The sequence below is a fragment of the Tachypleus tridentatus genome, chromosome 7 (genome assembly GCF_004210375.1).
Source record: "Tachypleus tridentatus isolate NWPU-2018 chromosome 7, ASM421037v1, whole genome shotgun sequence".
Lineage (NCBI taxonomy): Eukaryota > Metazoa > Arthropoda > Merostomata > Xiphosura > Limulidae > Tachypleus > Tachypleus tridentatus.
The window spans coordinates 194,701,010-194,724,867 of NC_134831.1; the positions used below are offsets into that span (position 1 = coordinate 194,701,010).

A 23,858-nucleotide genomic window follows, 5' to 3' on the forward strand; every position below is an offset into this window, starting at 1 on the left:
CTCTGGGAGGTTCCTGCTGCGACGCCAGGGTTTAGTGAGCATTATACCCAAATACCAGTGTCAGACACTGTTAGTACTCAGTCCTCTAGTACTCAGTTGACCCTGGCCCAAATGGACTAGCCAATTGATCCTGTGGGGGTCCACCCCAAGACCGCCCGTTTACATGAATTCAAGGCCAAAGTGGTGAGTTGGAGTTGGATCCCTCAACCACCAGGATTCTCTCCTCCCCTTCACGGGTTACTATGCACGGCAAACACGCAGGTGGATGTTTAGATCCCAGAGGAGGTAAACTGTAAGAACATAACCTTCTCTGGGAGGTTCCCTCACCATGTACAGGGATCCACATCGAGGGGAGGAAATGATATAATAAAGACAAAATCATACAATCCAAGACAAGAGGGAAATGGAAATGTGTTTGTCTTTAGAGTTTTCATGTAAGGTTAGACAGCCGTCCCTGTCTAAGCTGATACTCCAAAGGGAATGAATCTTTTCAATAGCACCCACCGCTAACTCTTAGGCTTCTGTTGTCAGATCGAAAAGTGGGTTTGATCGTCCCAAAGTACTGAACTATAGAGCTGATAGTTCGGTACACTACTCTCAAGGAAAATAAAAAAATGTATTCTGCAATTGTGATCGATTTAAAAGTATGTTAATTCCTGGTACGAAAATTATACTTAAATATTGTATTTAGAATAGATGGACAAAGCGTAGATGATTATAATAAAAATCCAGATCTTGGAAAAATTACTTGTCTCGACCAATCAATATGCTTACTCTAACTCACGTGGTATTTGATTACATGCTAGAAAGACTGAGTTAGGGAAAAAAAAACAACCCTCCATTAAATATTTTCACACAACACATCCAGTTGGAATAACCTAACATGTGATATAACTAAAACTGACAAAACTTGAATTATTGATCGATTATTCAACACGGCTTACGTAATTAAAAAAAAGGGAACGTGGTTAAAGCAAAAGAAATAAAGATAAATAAAAAAGTATATAAAATTAATATATTGATAAAGCCACAAGTGTTTCTTTAGTTAATACTTCAGACGAGTAAAATGAAATTTTCTTTTATAAAAACTTCGAATGTTCGACAAACAAAGTATATTTTTGACGAGAATTTTTTGCAACAAAAGGTACTTTCTAAAAAGGGCGTAAAATAACTGCTTATAACAATTTAATGTAAATATTACATTATTCTGAATTTTAAGAAACTTGTAAATGATTGAGAATCCTTGTTTTGGATGTGAGGAGATAGAAACAACTTCAGTTGGATGTGAAAAAAGACTGACAATATTACTAGCCCAGTGAACAAGAAACGTGTGTGTGTAAAAGATGTTGAGCGCAAGATATAAGAAAATACTTTTTTCAGACCTACGTGTTACTGAAATTGGCTTTTATGGTAAGACAAACCTGTCAAAGATATAACTAAAGAATGAAAGACAAAACTTATGCACGTTCTATTCCTTTTATAAAAGGCGGAAAATATCGAAAGACTTGTTATAAAACACTAAAAGAAATCCCGCTGTCGAAATGTTGAAACTAGAAGTTTCTCGTTTCTTCTTGTATGTGAGTACAAAACCGCACAATTGACCATCTGACTTGTGCCTATCGCGGGGATCGAAGCACGAATTTTAGCGTTAGGAGCCCTCAAACTTACCACTGATACACCAGAGGATACTAGGAGATTAATCCATAAATCTAATGTGAGGAGATTAGTAATGGCTGCTCGTCAGGGATTTCCGCTCTGACAATCTCAGATTCGAGGGCGAAGCGACTCCTCCAGCGTTGTATATGATGCTGAATGGAAGTCTTCTTACGAAGAACTGCTAAGAAACAGAGTTCCATATGAAGCTAGCCAGAAGATTATCAAGGTGGACGCCAACAAAAATAACAGTTGTCAACAAACCTGTTCGGATGTGATACAACAATTGGCTTATTTTGTTCTTTATGCTGTCACATCAGGGAACGCTCTTCCTACACAACCAATTCACACAGTTATCCCGCAGGAACTGACCTGAGTTTAAAAAGTTTATGTGGTAATATTGCGGCGTACGTTTCTTGGTAGGCCCGGCCTGGCCAGGTGGTTAAGGCACTCGACTCGTAATCCGAGGGTCGCGGGTTCGAATCCCCGTCACACCAAATATACTCGGCCCTTTCAGCCGTAGGGGCGTTATAATGTTACGGTAAATCCCACTATTCGTTGATAAAAGAGTAGCCCAAGAGTTGGCGGTGGATGGTGATGACTAGCTGCCTTCCCTCTTGTCTTACACTGCTAAATTAGGGACGGCTAGCGCAGATAGCCCTCGTGTATTTACTCAATCACCTGACCTTTATACAACTTATAAGAAATAGATATCTACACAAACATGGCTTGAAGTTGATTGGTGTGATTTAGTCGAGTGTTATATCCGTATAAAACCAGCTTAAATAATTCAGATAAGAGTAGACGTTGATCTAGTTTTGTCTGTTTTAAAATTTCATGTAAAGCTACACGAGGGATATCTGCACTAGCCATCCCTAATTTAGCAGTGTAAGACTAGAGGGAAGGTAGCTGGTCATAACTACCCACGCCCACTCTTGGGCTACTCTTATCAACAAATAGTGGGATTAACCAGAACGTTATAACACCTCCATGGCTGCAAAAGTGAGTGGTCGAGTGGTAACGGGGATTCAAACCCGTGGCCTTCAGACAATGAGTCAAGCAAGCTAACCACCTAGCCATGCCGGACCGACCTAATTTTGGTAATTACTAATTGAATTACAATAATACAATCTACTTGTTCGTGACTTACGAATGCTAGAGTATGCTACACCTGCAAGCTCTTACTACAATAATAATATAGGAATTCTTTCCAACAATAACTAGGAACGTCTATCCACCTGTGGTGTAACAGTAACTTGAGGGTGCCTACTAACCATGCTATGACAGTAACTGAAAGATGCCTATACGTTGTTGATATGATAATATCTGAGAAGTTTTTGCTTTAAATGCAAACTAAGTAACTAAAACAGGATGTTATTTAGAACAGCGAGATATAGTTTATGTAGGTTACAACCTATTAATAATTCATGTTATACCTAGTAATTGTTTCAATGTAAAACACTTGGCTGTTTCTTGTATTTTTGTTCTTAATATACACACTATACTTAGTATGAAGCTTTACTCTTCACTTCATCCGTATATATATATTACGTCAGTGTGAACACTAATCATCTAAAGTCTACTATATACTCAATTACTAATTACAAATAAATTCGAAGTTTTGGCATTAAACATTAAATAGAAATGAATTATAATAGGAAAATACTATTTCTTAAGAATAAGTTAAGGTCCTCTGTGTTTGAGTCCTTTACAGTTTTGCTTTAAATGACTGAAATGTTGTACTCTCTGTTCTAGGTAAAAAAATATGTGAGTGTTACTCACCTACATTCTCCATGCTCTGAGATAACAGAGCCTCGAAGGTGTTTAAACTGTAGCTTTCAGCATCTAGCCCTCGAGCTAAGGCATTCCTCAAGTGTGTCTCGTACTCCATCAGAAGTTTGCTGGTAGGGGAGGTCGTCGTTTGCGCCACTGTTGTCTGGCCACCTTCGTCAGAGCTCAGGTAGGGGGCGTCGCTGTTCTCGTTGCTCGAGCTAGGTGTTGTGGCATAACACAGATTATCGTAGAGAAAATTGTCCGATGGCGGTGACTGGTCGCCATCTGTCAGGTCCAGGCACATGGTCCGTTCAAGGCTGCGTCGTCTTCCAGTCTCTGATCGATTGTGACGGTCTCTAGTGGCTTCTTTGGTGCCCTGACTAGTCAGCCAGCGAGGTACCGAAACACTTCTTACTCTCGACTCCTCGCCTTCTATCTTTCTCGACTCTCGGGTGCTTGCTTTGGTTGGTTTGCGAGTGTCCTGGTCAGGGGAGCTGTGAGTTGAAGACATAGAAGGGAGAGGATGCAGCATGCGCTTAAGGGTATTGCTGTCGAGATTAAGATCAGATAGATTCTCGCTCTGTGACTGTTCGAATACATCATCGGAACTTTTACTTTTCGATCGAGACGAAGGGTGGATTTGTTCGGGTTGTTTTGAGCTTTGCTGTTCTGAAGATATCGTGCTGTAGTCTACACTCTTTGCTTGTTCCTTGCGGGCATACTGGGCATACTGTCCACGTGCTTGTTCTGGGCGAATGTCTCCTTGCTGAGCAGATATTTCACTAGCGTCATTTTTGACCATCTTTGACTGACCGTGGACACTGGCAGTCGTAGTACCTCGCCTTAAGGATGATGACCCCACATTGTCATACACAGAGGTGCTGGAAGGGTGAGCCGAGAGGCGCCCTCTGTCATACGTGGACTTGTATTCCCCTTCAGCTCGTGAATGGGGCCGAGGTAAAGTGGCAGCACCCCCCGTATAGCGCACACGTCCATTTCTGGCACGATGCAAATTTTCGGCTGTCATACACGTGCACTGGAGTTCACGCCCCCTTGAAGGAGAGCTAGGGGTGGACTGCGGTTTCTTTTTTCCTTTCGTCTTTTGCTGGTTCTAAAAGATAAAAAAAAAAACATAACAAGGTATTTCTCAAAGTTAGTTTTTCTACACTGACGTGATTTTACACCCAGCCAAAGAATTTGAAAGCATAAATTTAAAAGCAACTTAAAAACTATCGTACATATATTACTACTATAAAGTAATATGCTATCAATAATACTGCACAACAAAGTTTTTGCTTCTTGAACACTGTTGGGTGTTCCTTATAGATTTTTGGCTGCTGATCACGAAAATCACATCCAAATTTGCCCATCGCATACCGTTTCATCGAAATCTTCAGTTTTGCTACAATGGAAAAACGATATCAGGACAACTGGAATCCGTCAATGCTTGCTGACTACTGTTGGACACTGCAACGTGACGCACCGGACATTAAATACAAAGGAAAATCAGGAGCAAAACACTTTGAATTATGTTGAACTTAATAGCGTATTAGAAACATAAACGCAATTAAAAACGTTATTGCCGGTAAACAGTTAATTGTCTATATCTCAGAGTTCCTACGTGATGAAGCAAAACCAAAGCTATATACGTTCAGGGTAGATTATTCGGCGCCTTGATCGTGAAAGTGGTTTTCTCGAGGTACTCCCGTTTTCCCCCCACAAAGAATTCTAAGGCTTTTGGATTTACAGATCCATATCCTCTTGTGTTTGTTTCTTGGTCAGTATTTAACCTCTCGCAGACCACAACGGACATTTGTCACCAGCCTGCAGTATAATCTGGTATACTTAAAATTCTTTCGGTTTAGCTCTTAATCACTAGCCCAGCAAAATTTAATTTCATGAGTAGGGCGAAGAGAAGGTCCCTTCTGAGCGCCCCCGGTTGCTTTGCGTTTCTTTCTGAGGCGCAAAGTGTTAAATCGGAATACCAGCCACGAATATGACTTGATTTAGATTTAGTTTGCAGGTTGTACTTCTTTAAATAATTATATACATATATCAGGTCCCCCATTGGAAATTCTGTGGTTAATTTGATAAGAAGAATTTAAAATACAAAAACTAAGTCATACTTTATTGCCAAAAATATTTTTTTATTTTTTTTTTAAATATTAGAAGACAGAAAGATCAAACGCATCTTACCTTTGGAGGTTCTAATTTGAGGGAATAGGAAGACGAAGCCTTTCGGGCAAATTTGAAGGAAGGCGACTGAAAAAAACAAAAATCACAGATATATTATTCAAGGATCTCCAGGAAAGTCTACTGGGGGCGGGCCCGGCATGGCCAGTTGGTTAAGTCACTCGACTCGTAATCCGAAGGTAGCGGGTTAGAATCCCCGTTACACTAAACATGCTCACCCTTTCAGCCGTGGGGGCGTTATACTGTGACAGTCAATCCCACTATTCGTTGGTAAAAGAGTAGCCCAAGAGTTGGCGGTGGGTGGTGATGACCAGCTGCCTTCCCTTTAGTTTTATACTGCTAAATGAGGGGCGGCTAGCGCAGATAGCCCTTAAGTAGCTTTGCGCGAAATTCAAAACAAACAAACAATCTACTGGGGGCAATTTTAAATTAAAATGCAGGTGATAAGAAAATTTTGAGGGTACAGAAGAAAAAGGATGTACGAAAAAAGACTGGCTGAAAATGTAAAAATCAATAGTAAGGATTTATTTAAATACATTAAGGGCAAACAAAATGTTAGCATGGGGCTAGAAAGGGCCCGAGACAATTATGAGATGGCTGAGTAATTAAATTTTACTTTTTTCAGTTTTTATAAACAATGATTTAAGCAGTGTTCCACATCTTGAAGAATTAATTGATGGAAACAAGATGGCTGCTGCATTAGCTCTGAGCTGGTGAAGAAAACATTGAGAAGTTTAAACAACAACAATACTCCTGGGCGAACAGTATTTCCCCAACGGCTTTGAACGAGGTTAAAGATTGGATATGTGAGCCATTTACTACTGTTTTTTGTAAGTCATTGAATAGTGAGCTGTTATCAAAAAATTGCAAGTTAACTAAGTTCACTCCTGTCTTCAAGGGTTGTAATAAAAATTGCTCCAGTAACTATAGGCATACTAGTCTTACATCTCTAGAAAGTCTGATAAAAGATACTTTACAAAGTCATGGTAACAAAGTTTAGAATTTTATTAGATAGTCAACATGGTTTCATTAAGGGAAAATCTGGCCTTACAAATGTTTCGACGTGCTCTGAAAAGGTTACTACTTCTCATGTAGATGCGGGTAAGAGTGTAAAATTGCTGTCTTTATAGGTGTGGGGGATAAGTTAAATAGGATAGAAGAGTGGCTTGATGGAAGAAAGCAGAGGGTTGTTAAAATGGAGTTCAGTCAAACTAGATTAACGTTGCAGTTAGGTAACTCACGGCTCAGTCGTAAGATCTTTGCTCTTTTTGATTTACTTATATGACAAAGATGAAGGAATGGTCAATAAATTAATTAAATAAAGAGGATGCTGCTAAGTTACAAAAGGACTTTGATGAGTTAGTGAGTTTGGCAAATAAATGGTAGATGGGGTTTAATTATGATAAATACAAGATATTGTATGCGAGTTATCTTAATTTGAATTATAAGTATAACTTCTTTGGGAATAACTTTAACAATGTCATAAAAGAGAGTGATCTTAGTATACTGGTTGATCAGTCTCTTAAGTCACCCAAACATTGTGCTGTTGCTAGTGGTAGGGCAAATTGGACTTCATGTTGTACATACAGATATACTGAACACAAATGTAAAGAGTTTCACTGTATAGGTCACTGGTTTGGCAACAAACGGATTATTGTGTTCTGTCATAGACTACTTACCTTAGGAAAGACATTTAATTGCTGGAAATGGTTCAAAGAAGGCTCACTAAAATGATTAATGGGATGGAAGGGTTGTCATATGAAGAGGGGCCGAAATCTTACAAACCGTTTTCTTTTGAAAAAAAGAAGAGTTAAGGGGTTTCTGATTGTAAGGGGAATCGATATTGTTGAATCATCATCTTTCTTCATATTTAACAGTCAGAACAGTAGGACTAGGGGACACAAGTATAAATTTGGTAGGGTAGAAATCATCTTCAGCTAAGACAATTTTTATTTTAACAGGGAATGGATTGTCTTCAGATGTCAAAATTAAATAAGCTTATGAAAAAGCTTGATAACTACATGTTTGATAACAGCTGGCTTTAAGACGTATTTAAAATTTATTTATCAAAAATTTAGTTTAGCAACGGAACAGCCGAGATGGACGAATCGGTTACATGTTGTTCCAAAGCATTAAATTATAATACATACATTCCTGAACACTTAAAGAATTCTAATGTGATTTTGTGTGTTGCAATTTGAAAAACTACCAAATATTTAATAATTATATTATTTTTAAAAAGTCATTTTTTGTTAAATAATTAATGCTTTAAATATTTGAATATCTTTAAACGTCTACTTTAATATACATCAAGAAATTCGGAGAAAAGTAACTAAAAAATAAAAATAAAAAACCAAGTTTCAGTTTAATGAAACCTTTTGTTTCATGTTAAACGTATGGTACGCAATGAGCTAGCCGTACTAGTCCACGAAGGATATCGAAATAAGGTTTTTGGCGCTGTAAGCCTGCAAACCTACTGCTGAGACAAAATAATTGGTAAGCCAAGCATACACAAAATTTTTATTTTAAAATATATAAAACGTGGAGTTCACGTTTTCATTTTCATGTTTTCTTCAAAGTTAACCCCCCTCTCCTTCCCGCCATTTGAAAGCGACCAACATAATTTACAAGTTTGTTAGTCATGGACAGTTTTAAGAGTTCCGTCTATCTCGAACACATAAGCTGAAGTCATCATACTACCTACACAATTTGACATATCAACGGAAGAAAAAAATAACACTCACGCAACATTCTCTGAACTGCTTGGCATCGATAGGTGATGTAAAGTTCAGCCCCCAGGTGTCGCCTGTTGACGTGTCCTTCCAGTAAACAAAACATTCGGAAGCCTGGCCTAGTCTAGTGCCTTAGGGAGATAAAGTACGAGTTGGTTAGTTACTTTCTAATGATTTCAGACGGCATGTAATATTAGTGCTTATATCACAAATTAATTAGTTGCAATTAATCATCACCGTTGTCTTACAAGTTAAGGCGACAAACAACACAGCAACATTGTACAGTAAAATGTATATGTTTGGGTGACACAGATAAGCCTAAATAACTAGTATTTTTTTCCTTGTTGAGCAACTGATTCAAGATTTACTAGTCACAGCTACACTAAACCGGAGTAATTTTTATCCAATGCTTTTGTTTTTATAAATTTATTTAATGTATTTTTAACACATTGATTTCATTTTTTCCCCTCAGGTCTCTGAAATTTAAGCTTATAAAATCCTTTCCGCTCCCCTTCTCCTGAAATATAAACTAGAAGGATAATGGTGCAATCTAGTGGTACGTTAAAATTACTAAAACGTACAAAACACCTGAAAGAATTACTCTTCAAGCGTCTAGATGTGACGCAATTAGTGCTACGCTGTAAAGAAGTTAGTATTTAATATATCTACCACAAAAAAACAGTTTTAAACACAACAAAACAAAAAATGTTATTGTATCTCAGAACGGCTGGTATGGGTATTAACACTTTTACTAATAAAGCAGAGAACAACGTTTCCACCTTCCTAGGTCAACTTCAAGTAAACAAAATATGTTATTACAGTTGTTATGGGTAGGGTGACGTCAAATAAGTACAGGACAAGAAATAAGGATCAGTTTTCGATTTTACTTACTTGACCGCTATCCTGCAGATTAGGTGCAATTTCGGATCGTCTCAAAAACACTTGTATACTTTTCGCTACATTATTGCCAATCAGCATTAGTTTTTCCACAATAATATACTTTTATTAATGAAAATAATAAATAATTACTATAACACAACAAATTTTAATATGTATCTGTGTATTGTATCTCGTCACTTAACTCGCTTTTCACCAATTTAGAAAAAATTAGAAAAAGAGGTGGTCATGCAAGAAATCATTCTTATTAATGGGCGGTGTGAATGACAGAAGGGTGGAAAACGGTGTATCAATTTATTCGTATCTTATTGTACTGCTATATTTATGGTAGTGAACATACAAATTGGCCAGCGACAAGTTTCAATATTTATAATTTCTAGGATAAACTATTTTACAATTTTTTTAGTAACAATCCTCCCGTTATAATACATTATTTTGGGTGAGGGCAAACAGATAGGTTCTCAGTAAAGATGTTTTTATGAGGGCAGAGCAACTAGAAATTTGAATGTCACAAATGCGTTTTCTCCTCCCTCTTTTTTGTTATTTCTAGGGGGAGGTGCAACTGTTATATCACATGGAACAAAAACAGCCAATGTTATAGACATCTGTCTGTCCGCACGCATGTGTGTCGGATGAAATATAGATTCCGATATATCATATACGCTTTTGGCCAAATATACATATATAACATACTTTGTCATAAACACGTTTTATGGGAGAGACTATTCTCATGCTACACATTTTTTTGGCATGCTTTCTATTATACAAACACTTTTTAAGGGTGAGTTGGGGTAGAGGGAAACAACGTCCCATGTGATAAAAGTATAACACTATCTATAATAAGCAATCTTCACAAATAAATAGGCATGGACGTTTATGAAATAGTGATCAAATCTGAAATATAAACTTGAAAAATAAACAGCAAAATGAAGAATACGATACTCTTATGGGTTATTATGAGTGCATGTAGTTATATCAGTGGGAGTACACGATGGGTCATTATGAGTCATTACAAGTGTCTATATAGCAATATCACTGATAGTACACGTTTACTTATATTAATAGATATTTAACGCAATCAAACAAAGATATTCAAAGATATGTAAGACAAGTAAACAAAGATATTTAAACACATGTTAATGCACGTTTAAAACAAGTAAATAAAGTATTTAAACGCATGCTCGTACTGACAAGTATGAGTAAATGTGTTTTAATACACGCCATTATGACGTTACTTATTTGATGACTTAATTAAAAATCAAAATGCTTTACAGAAGTCCCAAGCGAAAGTGAAAAAACAAATCTTAGATAAGATAAACGCCATGGATTTCACTAATTCTTATAAAGTATGGGTTGTTTTTAATGCATTTTTTATCTTCTGTTCTGAATAAGCAAATATTTGTCACAAGGAAGACAACCAAGTTTGAGAAAATGATTATTATACTGTTTCTCCTTCTCTTGAAAATTTTCTTTTCAAGTCATCGGTGAGGCTTGATAGTTAAAGTAACTAAAAAAGCAGATAACATCCAAACTTTGAAAATATTTAAATTGGTAATAATATTTTACCTAGAAAATTGAAGTATTGAATCTTTAGCATTGCCTTTTGTATAGAACGTATATATAACACAACTTATATTTGTCACTTGCAGTATTTATTAACATTTTTATTATTGACAAAGAATACCGGCATTTATTAACATTTGTATTACCAACCATGAATGCCGGCATTTACTAACTATTTGTACTACTGATCATTAAATTTCGGCATTTATTAACATTTGTATTACCAACCATGAATGCCGGCATTTACTAACTATTTGTACTACTGACCAAGAATGCCGGCATCTATTAACATTTGGATTACTGACCAAGAATACCGGCAGCTATTAACATTTGGATTACTAACCAAGAATACCGGCAGCTATTAACATTTGGATTACTGACCAAGAATACCGGCATCTATTAACATTTGGATTACTGACCAAGAATACCGGCATCTATTAATATTTGGATTACTGACCAAGAATACAGGCATCTATTAACATTTGGATTACTGACTAAGAATACCGGCATTTATTAACATTTGGATTACTGACCAGGAATACCGAATCTAACACAAAATAACTGCTGCATTTAAATATTCTAAATGAACATTTAAATGTTCCTAGAGGGAGGTGAAAGTCCTACCCTAAGCCACTTTTCGTAAAGCAATTACATGTCACTCTTAAAATAATCGTAAGTTATAAAAATAATTGAACTTGACTGAACTATGTTTTGTTACGTGTTTGGCTTACTATATTTCCTCATTATGTAAAATTAACACAAACATTAAATTGTATTTAGCTATAAAGTAGATTCTTCAGGGAATTTTAAGTACTGACTGTCAACTAAAGTTAAGAGAAATGAAGTCCAACTTTAATTATTTACGTTTTTCTTTTGCACACGTTTTATTAACCTATCACTAGAATGCAAAATCTTAAATTTGTTTCAATTTCAGGGTTGTCTCTGTTTAATGTTCAGTAGTGTGAAAAACGTGTGAATTGTAATTACTTTCTTAATCAACAACCTACTTAACAAGCAAAATCTTCATTGATAAAATTGCCCAAATTATACGTGTTTTTAACTGGTTTACTCCACTATATTTTAATTTATTAGGCAGCTAATTAGTGTAAAGAACTTATGATAAATATTTTCACTCTAAAAGCGAACTGTTTATTAAAGAAGCAAATTTTCTTGGAACTAATAACAGGCCTCATTACAAAAAATTGTGCTATATATTATTTAAACTGACCTTTCTCGGTAAATTGAAACAGACAATTCAAACTTAACTAAAGCGTTTTTCTTTAAAAATGACCAACTCCAGTAATAGACAGCATCTTTTCTTTAAACTGACACCTGTCACAAGAAACTGGACGTCTTAAAACTGACAAGTCATAGCAACGGACAGAATCTACTCCCACAATGGTAATAGGTAGGAAGCGTGTCTTTGAAGCTGACCTATCATAGGCAGTAGATTTCCTTTTTCAGTTTACTGATCAAAGCAATAAGTAGTATTTGTATTTCAGTTACTATTATTAAATTTACAAAAGCTTACGTTTGGAGTAGTTTATCTAAAGAAATACTACATTTTATCATGTTAATCTATTAAACAACACAGCTATTATATCCTTACTTACTAACTACAACAAACATTCAGTGAGACAAGTATATTACTTAATGGCAATTTCTATCCTGTTAATGCAACTTCATGAATACGACAAAAAGGGACAATTTTTTTCAAAGCTTAAGAAATAGTTAAACGTAGTCTTTTGCTTTATTTGTCCTCAGCGAATGAATATATTAAATGGGATCTGAATGGAAGAAGATTATTTTTCTCAGGAATACCGAGATTACTTTCCAGCACAAGGTTAATTTCTAACATTTATTGAACTTAAAAAATCAATTTTGCCCCTGAAATACTATGAAATACCATGCATTGAAACACTAAAGACCAAACTTACTTCATTCATATATTACATTTTGAAGATTTTATCATTAAAAAAGTATCTAAAAATATAATTGTAACAATGGTTGACTTTCCTATTTTCCGTAGACAGTTACTACTGTTTTGTGATTGTACAATTAACTAAGTAACACTTCACTATAAACCCCAGGCCCGTACGTTCATAATGTGCAGTTTGTTTTAAATGTTTTAACTTGTAAAAACAAAGGATAACAATGTCAGTTTGAATTCTTTGTTCATGGGCAAGCCACAGATATCTAGTTTCTCCAGGTCAACTACTTAGTTTCTGAATGACAACTCAAATTCCTTGTTAATGAGCAAGCTACAGCTTTATGGTTTTTACAAATCAACTCCATCTTTGTTTTTGAAGTGAGAAACTACTTTTGAAATAGACCCAAGTTCTTAAAACTTCTTTGGAATAACTTTTGTCCGAGATTTCCCCGAACATTTAACCGGACATTCAAAGGTTTAAAATTTTTAAATTGGGTGTAACGAACAGCCGTTAAAATCATGGCTATAGCTGACAGTTCTTGAATGGAAACAACTTTATGCTGTTGTCACAATACGAGTCTGGTTCTGCTGAAAGACACCACTAAAGAACAAGATTCCAGCTTTTATACCTCCTTCGACAAATTTCTTATATATTTTGGTTTTTCGATTGCGTTAAAAATTATATAATTTTTTTCCTGTTGAAAGAAACCCAAATAAAACAGTCTTCTTACTGGCATGTTTTAGTTTCGTTAACTTTTAATGATATTTAATTCAATGTATCTCAACCACAAGAACTGACAGAATATTCATACGCAAGTCGTTAGGTTTTTTTTTTTTTTGTTTTAAGTATATTTTAGAGGTCCGCGACAATATAGACAGGTTGTTCAATTCAGCAGCTTTCGAGGAAATTGGTTTAAAAACAGTTGCAGCGATGTTTACCGTCGAACGATAAGTAGAAAATTACACCATATAAAAAAAGTCGACCATTTGGACAATTTTCTTCGCACACATCACTTTTTACGTCGAAATTATTGTCTGTAAAAAATTACCGAAATCCTTAACGAAGTTTTGAAAACTAAAACGATTAAATTTGAGATGAAAGAAATAACAAAATTAGTGAGAAAACACGAAACTTTATTAATATTTTCATCTAGAAATAAAATTTTTACTTGGATTTCACGTGAAATTACTATGATAAATGCGATTTTAAGTGAAACAAAAAATAAAATATTTAGAAAGTCCGTAGTATCTACTTCGCTTGGGAATTTAATGGAAGCGTAATTTATTACATTTTTCATTTATGTAAATCAGTTTATCTGAAGATTATAGCACAAACCATATAATTTATTTTTAGCAGATATAAAATCGGTAGACATAAGAAACATCTATTTTAAAAAAGGGGAAGGTTCTAAAATAAATACAGCACAACCATATTTTCAAATAAAAAATCTGTTGAAAGTAAATATATTATTAGGCCTAACTTAATACGCCACCAAGAACGGCGAGTTTCATATGAACAAAAGGGCCTGTTTATCCGACAATTATGAAAAGATTTTTAGGTAGGACTAGTACACGTTGGCCTAAAACAACAAAAACAAGCCTGAAAAAGCTTCGTATAACAAGTTTTGAAATGCTTTGGAGTTACAACACTACATCATGGTAACATTATTTCACTTTGCAGATTAGATCGTTTGTTATTAATTATAAAGTTACACAGAGAGCTGTACTGGTATCGTAATCCGGTTTTTAACGTTATAAGCCTATAAGGCTTACTTATGAACTACTACTGAGGGAATTGTGGTTTATCGAACCGGACTGTGGATCTCACGTCTGAGATCTGACGCCGAAAAGGTAAAAAAAATCAAAAAAAATCACAGCACGCACTTTGGATTATGGTTGCATTACAAGAGTGACAGTGAGATTCCTCTGTTCGTTGGTGGTGATTACTGCTGACTGTCTTCCCTCTGGTTTATCAGTTTAACATTACGAAAGGCTAACGAATATAATTCTTGAGTAGTTTGCGTGAATATCCGAAACGCGAACAAGATCTGTTGTTTTTTTTTTAAATACCTAACGTGTTTACAAAACCTACACGCCTTCCAGAATTAACAAAACACAATTCTTCCTGGATTACAATATCTTGAGAAACAGAAACAAATATCTAATAGTATAGGCTTTTCTAGTCATAAATAACACCAAAAAAGTCATTAGACATAAATTCCTGTTAAATGCAACAACACGACATTAGTTTTGAAGTTATAATACACCAGAAAAGGTATACCATAACAAACTGCATACAACATATACATACCATAATATACTGTATACAAATATGTAAAATACAATACATAAACACAGAAATATGCACATATAATGATAGACAACATACAGCTATGCAGATGTAAAATACACATTATATGCGTGTATAAATACACTACCCACCTGGTTGCACAAGTCTGACGTCCAGAATTTTGACTACCTGGGAATTGTAAGCTGTGATGTGAAACACACATTCTGGGGTGTCCTGAATACACGTGATATTCACTGGTACGAGGTCTTCTGATACCTGCTGCCACTTGACTGCGCCACTACTGGCGCTGACGTGGAACACTTCTGCCCAGAGCCTAATAAACAACAGAAAGACAAGCAGGAATGTTTACGATTAGTTCGCAATACTTGTCAGAAAGATTCAAGCCTACTAAACGTTCACTACGAAAGCTCTAAGCCGAGCCAAATATGAGGTTTAGCAGCAAGCACGTGATTTAAAGGTTCATGAGAGAACTACAACATTCCTTTCTTTCTACACACCGGATTAGTGGACCACAGTTTAAAAAATATTTCACCAACTAGAGGATAAGTACGTCCTTTACGATATATTTAAAAATTATTGAAACACTGTTTGAGGAAATAAAAGTAGGATTTACTCCTCGAGTTCTCGCATACGAAGCAAGTTTTATGAGGCAAATCTCAAAGATTATTTTTAAATGCAAGGTTATTGAGTAGACTACCATACATAGATGAGAAAGGTATGTTTTAAATAGATGAATCCTTTAAATAGTACTGTTATCTACAGGACATGAATAAAACAGAAATCTGCTAAGCAGAGTTCTATTTAGGTTTAAAGTAAAGAAATATAACAAACATGCAAGAACTAAAGTCGAAATGTATTTCTGTATACAACACTTTTGTATTCGTGGATAGTCACCATCTTAGACAAGAATACTGAGATTCTCTCTCGATAAACCAGTGTTAAGAAAGTGATTTTTTTTAAATTATGGTATCAAGAAGAGAGAAAATTAACTGTATTCATTTGTTGCCAGTTCACTTATTTTTCCTTTCATAACGATATTTTAACACTCCCCTAAAGTCAGGTGCACAGCCACCAATACCGAAAATGATGTAATGTAATGATATTCCCTTTGTGTGTAAACTTCTTCGAATACAAACCCTATCTGAACTTTAGGGCTAATTGTTTATTTTTAGGTGCCAGTACTGTGAAAGTTGAAAAACGTTTAATAGTTACAGAGTAGCGAAATTTTAAAAGTCATGGTCTCAAGAAATGTAAAAATCAACTATCCTCATGTTTTTGTTATGTAAATGTTTTGTGTACATGTATTTGAATAGCATTTGCACATCAACTGAAACCTCAATTATTTTCTTTCGCACAATATGTTACCTGTAGAGTATAAAACATAAATGAAGTTGTGACAGTGACTATTAAAGTTATTTCCCTTTGATATTAGACCAGTAGAAACTGAACTGATTCGTATTTGGACATTCTCCCCCCCCAAAAAAAAACAAACAAACAATTCTTGTTTGTTCTAGGGACTTCTACATGACATCAGTATTGATTGACAAAATGATATTTTGGGGGAGTTAAAGTATATACATATAATGCTTTCAAAAACGTCAATTATGTAGTTAAGTTTTGGAATACATGGGCATGAATCGCATTTTAAATTAACAAAAGTGTTCCTCCATGAGGAACAAAACGAATAAGAAGAGAATAATAACTCCAGAATTCAGCGCAGAAGCTTTAATTTCCAAACCCTCAACTTTCTAATAAAAATGTCATTAGTCAATGCAGTTTAAAAAATTATGGGCACACAATGACTTATAAAATAACAAGAAAGTTCCTCAATGATGTATAAAACAATAGACAATGACAGTTTGAGAATTAAAAACATGATCAAATTATATTTGCATACTTTGCCGAATATATAATAAAACACTCCACACAGAATTACACGTTTTAAAGCCGACAGTGTTCCAATGTTCTACAACACAACAGAACGCTAAAGAGTGTGTGTGTGTTTTCTTATAGCAAAGCCACACCAGGTTATCTGTTGAGTCCACCGAGGGGAATGAAACCCAATTTTAGCGTTGTAAATATGTAGACTTACCGCTGTACCAACGGGAGACATGTTAAAGAGCACAATGTCTTCATTACAGGTACTAATAAGTAGTAAGTCAATAAGCATGATAAGAGCCAGGTAATACAAGTGAACATATTCTATGTTAGTTAGTCAAGTTCTTCGTTGCTAGAAGTGTTTTGCCATTGTGCTTAACACTTGCAACGGATACAAGTGATATCCTTCTTGGATCATCCACATAACACAATTAGCTGCTGACTGCTCTTACATGAACACCTAACATCTGTAAGATGTTCCATGGGTGCTGCAGGTTTGTTGATGGTTACGGGTAAAACAGGACCATCTGCTACCCTGCACGAATAGTTCTCCTTATACAACAGTCTTCAAAATCCTCCAAGTACCGACTTGATGATGACTCTAAGAATGTGAAATTCGGCGTTGAACAAAAACGTAATTCGGAGATATCCCCATCAACTATCGCAGTTCATCTAAATCTTTGGATCTGGCACTGACCGTGTAGAGGGTAAGCATAAACTTCTCACCGATATTCTGTCGTTTGATGAAGATGTGCCCCTGAAATTGGGAACTTCTGAAAGCCATTGTTGTAAAGACAGTAGTGTTTTGAGATGCTTAACCTTAATGATTCCATACAAGGATAAGGTCGTGTCGCATCCAGACACATGATGAGTAGAAGGTAAGCACATACATAATTTTCTCCCGATGACTTCTTCCTGACTGAAATGTACTGATGCTTTGTATGTAGAAATATATCCGCTGAATGATACGTGTGATGCAATAACAATATTAGAATATCTGTATCGTTTCCTGTAAGGTACCTGTTCATGATTTTCTGTCAGTTCAAGTGACACTCGGCGTCTCTTTCCTGTCCTGCATGACCTACGTTGGCCCCAGCTAAGAGTTGACAGCAGGGTAATGAAGTTCGTTCATTACGTTTATTGCATAAAAATGATGTCTTGGCCATGGAAACTGGAATGTTGCTGGAGTCGCCGTTTCTTCTGTTTTTGGATCTTTTGTCGTTTCTACTTCATAGTTATCGAACAGTATCCACACAACGCCCTTCGCCTGTTTTGTTCGTTCTATAGTGGATACCAAAGAGTCAAACGCTATTCATTGTTAACTTTGCATTGGAACATAGAATGTGATAAATCAGAACACAGCCGTCACACACACTGGCTTTGTGAAACCAGGTAGTTCACTGTACTTGTATCTGTACTCATTTCCAACACATTCTTCACCAGTTGCGACTTCTGGAATTTTCTCATACTTCCACCAGACCTTAGTCTTCGATTGTTTGTAATCAAGCACAAAGCTAAACAGTAGGCTATATATGCTCTGCCTCCACGGGTATGGAAACCCGGATTCTAGCGTTATGAGCCAGCAAACATACAGCTGTGCCGTTGGGAGGCCCCTTAGACTTGGAGTTGGGGAGGAGTTATGCTTGTTAAGTCCAGCAATATTGCACTGAGGTTGTTCTACGTTTCTTACCAGCGCATAAGCCTTATAGCAGTTGTAATTTTCCGTAATTGGTGTTTATGTTTTGTAATATTTGGGCTTGTTTCGTGCATAATTTCGAACCACACTATACGGAAGTTATTTAGCCAACAATATTAGAATGTGATGAGTTCACTCTGTGGCGAACCTCATTCTCCACACTTCTGTTAGGCTCAAGCAGCGTAGCTAATTCCTTTGGACCCAAATTTCTACCATCATCACTAATTGTACTAAAATAAAATACACAAAGGTATTGTTACGTCTTATTTGTAAAGAAACAAAATCAAAGCAAGAAACTGACAACAAAAATAGCATCAATAATGGTATATTAATAACAGTAGCAGTAGTAATAGTGTTACAAATACTAACTGGGAATTAATATTACGATCAGTAGTCGCGACTGTCTTCATGCATTGTCCTGAAGTATTCTTTTCATACATTTGACGTTTGTTAAATGTGTATACATACGTGGTTATCGGGTTCAACACGATGTTGTTAACTGTGTATACATACGTGGTTATCGGGTTCAACACGATGTTGTTAACTGTGTATACATACGTGGTTATCGGGTTCAACACGATGTTGTTAAATGTGTATACATACGTGGTTATCGGGTTCAACACGATGTTGTTAAATGTGTATACATACGTGGTTATCGGGTTCAACACGATGTTGTTAAATGTGTATACATACGTGGTTATCGAGTTCAACACGATGTTGTTAACTGTGTATACATACGTGGTTATCGGGTTCAACACGATGTTAAACTGGTATAGTTATCCTCAAATACAGTCACTAGTACCTCCTTTCGTTCTAAACTTACAATAGAGCTTTTTTGTCAACATTAAATATGTCTGTCACATTCAACTTAAACTTCCCAAGGCCTCTAAGCTTTAACGTCCTAAACTACTGAAGTTTCAATTTCATTACAAAATTATGAAATCACTTCAGATGGTTTCACTGAATAATTACTATGAATAAAACTCAGTGCAAAAACCTTTGCTGTATTGATTCAATGTTCAGTACTAGTCATTTCGCACGAAAAGTTCATTATATAAATCTAACTTTGACTTACAAAACAGAATTTACCAATGTGAGAAGTTGTTCAATTTTCCTGCAGTTTTCAGATACTGATGTGCATATTTTAAGACCCAAGCTTTGTTGTTGTGGAAAATGTCTAGGTTGATCATATTTTGCGCTCATTTCTGCTCAACTATATGGTTGGTAAGTTCATGCTTTGTTTACAAAGTGTATTTAAGCTTTAGGCATAATTGTCGATTTTTAGACGTTTGTTTTAATTTGTACCGAGATTTAATGGTGACTAGTGTGACTAACGGTTTTACTGATAACACTGTGTATTTGTCCATTCGTTATTAAGAGTGCTGTAACCAACAATGTCGTAAACATACAAGAACTTTGGTGCTTGCAATGAAGTACGATTGTTGGATTCACACGGACTCATAAATAATTGAAGGGTGAAAAACTAGATTAGTACTTTTTAGTTTCTAAAATAAATACAGCCATTAGACAATAAGTGCTACTGTTATACAGTAAACATATCCATTAGAGAATTAAATACATTCCGTAAAACGTTCAGCTTATCTACATGAAAACAGAAAATAACATGCACAAAACAATAGTAAATTAATCAACAAGTACAATTAATCATAAGTATAGTTTAAAAATGGTAAAGTGTGAGTTGGTGCTTTTATTATCTAAACCTAACGTCGAAACAGCAGATAGTGAGAAGCAATGAATAATATATCTTATTCATCCTAACAACAAGCACTATTTATCAAAAAGCCACAGAGCTAACCATTCCTCACAATTTAATATAGATCTTTTAAAATCGAAAATGCCCTAATTCTACGACACCTATTGACCAGAGGGCAGCCACTCACTTCGAATGGAATAACTGCCTGCTATTCTTATACAACATTCTACGCTTACATTAGTTAGATTGTTTGTTTCGTATTTCCTGTAAATACATTGCAATTTCGTTTTTCCCTGTGCTTAGAGTGTTTGTTTTTCTTCTTTTAACGATGTTAGTTTATTTCTTTCAATAATTTTGTATTTCTTGCCAATAAGTTAAAAACGATTCACGAGTTAGTAAACTTTCGTATTGACTGCAATTTGAAAACACGCTTCAAAATAAGTAAATAACTCGATTCCAAAACCCAATATCTTAGAAACGAGAACATGCACGATTCCTAACAGATTGTATGCCAATTTTTAATTTTTTCTCTAATAATCGATACTTGGAAAGCCAGCAAAACAAGAATATGAAAACCTTTTCAAACGAGATTACGTTAACGTCACCTGCCCAGCTCTTTCAACGATACATGTTTGGAAAAGTTTGGATAAATGTAGAGCTGTTACATACGTTCTTGTACAAAAATAAACAACAAATATATAGAACTTTAGAATAAAATAATTTATACCAAATAAAAACAACTTGAAACGTATAAAATGAACCTGAATCGGATTCCCTTTTATTCAAACGGTTTCTCCTACAGTCTTATAGTAGTAAAAGAATTAAAATACTGTCGCCATCTAAGTTAACTAATTATGTGGTACAAAATCTGATACACACAATTCGATCGAACAAGCAATGTCGCAACAAGTCTGAAGTTGTCTACGAGATTCACTTTGTTTATTAGTTGCTACTGGGTGGGGATTATATCGAAATATGAATTACATGTATAACTCAAACAGGAAGCAGCTTTGAATTACATACTACGTTCATTAATTAATAACTTTAAGATAAACAAGGTTTCTAAATATGTAGAACTTCTATCAATTTAACTGTACAAGCTTAGTCATTAACTCTGTATTATTTTGTTTGTTTGAAAAGTTCTCGAATTCAGAAGCAAAGAAGCAATGTTATAGTTGATAAAGCCATTCCTAACCCTCGACAACGAAAGCACAAAGCTTTACCACAATGGGTTATTTGCGGTATGTCAGCTGAGGGAATCAACTCTAGAATTCTAACGTTTAAGTCCTGAAACCGCCGAGGGCAGTAAATTATATAAACGAACGATTTTCTTAAATTTATTTATGTAGGTAACTTGTTTTGACCAGAGGTCAGTAATAATTAATTTAGCTTCTCATTTTAGATTTGGATTTCACGTTACCTTGCACGTTTGACTTTGGAAAATTTGTAATAAACACATTTCTGTGACTTAACTAGCAAAGCTGACCTATCACGGATCATTACGTGTCAGTCTCAAACGGTACATGTTTTACAAGTCATCAATAAAAATATAATTACCAAAACGTGAAACAAAATCCCACAAAATTATCAGACATAAGTAGGCTCAGTGCTTATGTTTTGTAATATTTGGGCTTGTTTCTTGCATAATTTCGAACCACACTATACGGAAGTTATTTAGCCAACAACCGTCACAGTTTAATCGAACAGTGGGATTTCATTGTCATCCTGGTAACACACCCACGATCCCAAAGGATACGAATTCTTCGATTCGCAGTCAGGTATGATAACTAGTAGGTCATTCTCAGCCCTTCTCATAATTATTTAAGTAATGAGTATACAAAACAATCAGATCTTACAGTGGTTTAAAGTAATTGTATTCACTCCTAGCCCTTGGGCTAATTATTTATGTAATTAATACACAAAACACACAAATCTATTGGTGGTATAAATTAATCGTTCATGTTCTGTAAGGTTACAAATAATGCCTTTAATTCCACTAATATGGTAGCGGCGCCAACAAGTCCGTTAGTTTTAAGCTCACCCGAAGAGCATCAAGCTTGGGTTATTTATAAAATTAATCGAATGTCAACATAGCTCACGCATTTGACGCCGAATCGACCACACCGCATAGAAAAAAAACACAAGCATGAAAGTAGATGTGAAATATTTCAAGTGACATGTCACTATTGAAATTGTTCGCAAGTGCCCAAATAAAGTTGAATAGCACTAAATGCTACTTCACTCGCTCGATTCATGGAGATGATTTTGAAGAGGAAATTGAGTCAGTGTTTCTACTCAGCGTCCTTACATTGTGTTCAAACTATGGTTTCGTGAATGTTTTAGAGCATCTGACAGTTTAATATACAATAGTAAAGTGAGGGAGGAAGAGGTCTGAATCAAACCTTACTCTCCCAGATCGCGCACAACGACCAAATACCGATCCGGACAGATAGATGGTTAAAGGGGTGTAAAATGCATTTGAACCTTCTATATCATTCAAAAAATCAGATCCAGATAAGATAGGTTACACACTGACATAAGAATATTACATTTTTTTACCTTCATTAAGAGACTTTATTCACTTGTATTTACAAATCTAATGACATAATCCAGTGTAAATACCTTTACACAGCTGATCTTTGGTCTATATAGCTGGTATCTGAAGGTCAAAATAACAGATAAAATAACTGTCGTGGTATTTGAAAAAATAAGAGACAAAACATTAGGACACCCTATGAAAGCCTGTGTATATTTAGTGTTTGAATGTCAAAATAACAGTAACATGATCTTTGGATATATAGATATTTAATCTCAATTTTAACAATACTGAGAGATTATAGGAATGTAACTAAACAATTAAAACTGAAGAAAAGACTAAGGTCTTCTGTAAATGTAATTCTACAAAAATGCATATTCTAACTAAGGAAAAAGTTAGGACACCCCCACATTTATTCCCACTTAAAATGGCTCAACTAACACACAGAAGTATCACACCAGGTGTGATAGAAGATCGTTACTCAGCATTTTGAATGAGGCTTGAACTATTTAAACCTCAGACATTTAGTTTGGTGTGTTCCTGACTATTGAAGTGAGAGTGAGCACCATGGTGAGAGCAAAAGAGCTGTCCGAAGCCTTCAGACAGAAAATTGTAGCGGCTTATGAGTCTGGTAAGGGATTTAAGAAGATCCCAAAAGATTTTGAAATCAGCCATTCCACTGTCCGGAAAATAGTCAACAAGTGGAGGGCTTTCAAAACAACTGCCAACATGCCCAGGTCTGGTCGTCCAAGCAAGTTCACCCAGAGAGCAGGCCGCAAGATGCTGAAAGAGGTCTCCAAACACCCTATGTCATCACGGGACCTACAGCAGGCTCTGGCTACTGTTGATGTGAAAGTGCATGCCTCTACAATCAGAAAGAGACTGCACAAGTTTAACTTGCATGGGATGTGTGCAAGGAGGAAACCTTTGCTCTCTAAGGGAAACATCAAGGCCAGAGTGCAGTTTTCCAGAGAGTATGTAG

At 35.6% G+C, this 23,858-nt stretch overlaps 1 protein-coding gene across 7 annotated transcripts in view; it reads right to left on the bottom strand.

Annotated features, from left to right (window-relative positions):
- The window catches only part of LOC143257623 (protein still life, isoform SIF type 1-like), a 297,368-nt gene that overhangs the window by 134,198 nt on the left and 139,312 nt on the right, over positions 1–23,858 (bottom strand). For all 7 annotated transcript variants that reach the window (XM_076516633.1, XM_076516638.1, XM_076516637.1 and 4 more), the window contains 4 exons: positions 15,184–15,365; positions 8,364–8,482; positions 5,623–5,688; positions 3,436–4,537 (listed from right to left, as the gene is read on the bottom strand). In XM_076516633.1, the coding sequence (XP_076372748.1) occupies positions 3,436–4,537; positions 5,623–5,688; positions 8,364–8,482; positions 15,184–15,365 (1,469 nt within the window). The remainder of the gene's footprint in view (positions 1–3,435; positions 4,538–5,622; positions 5,689–8,363; positions 8,483–15,183; positions 15,366–23,858) is intronic.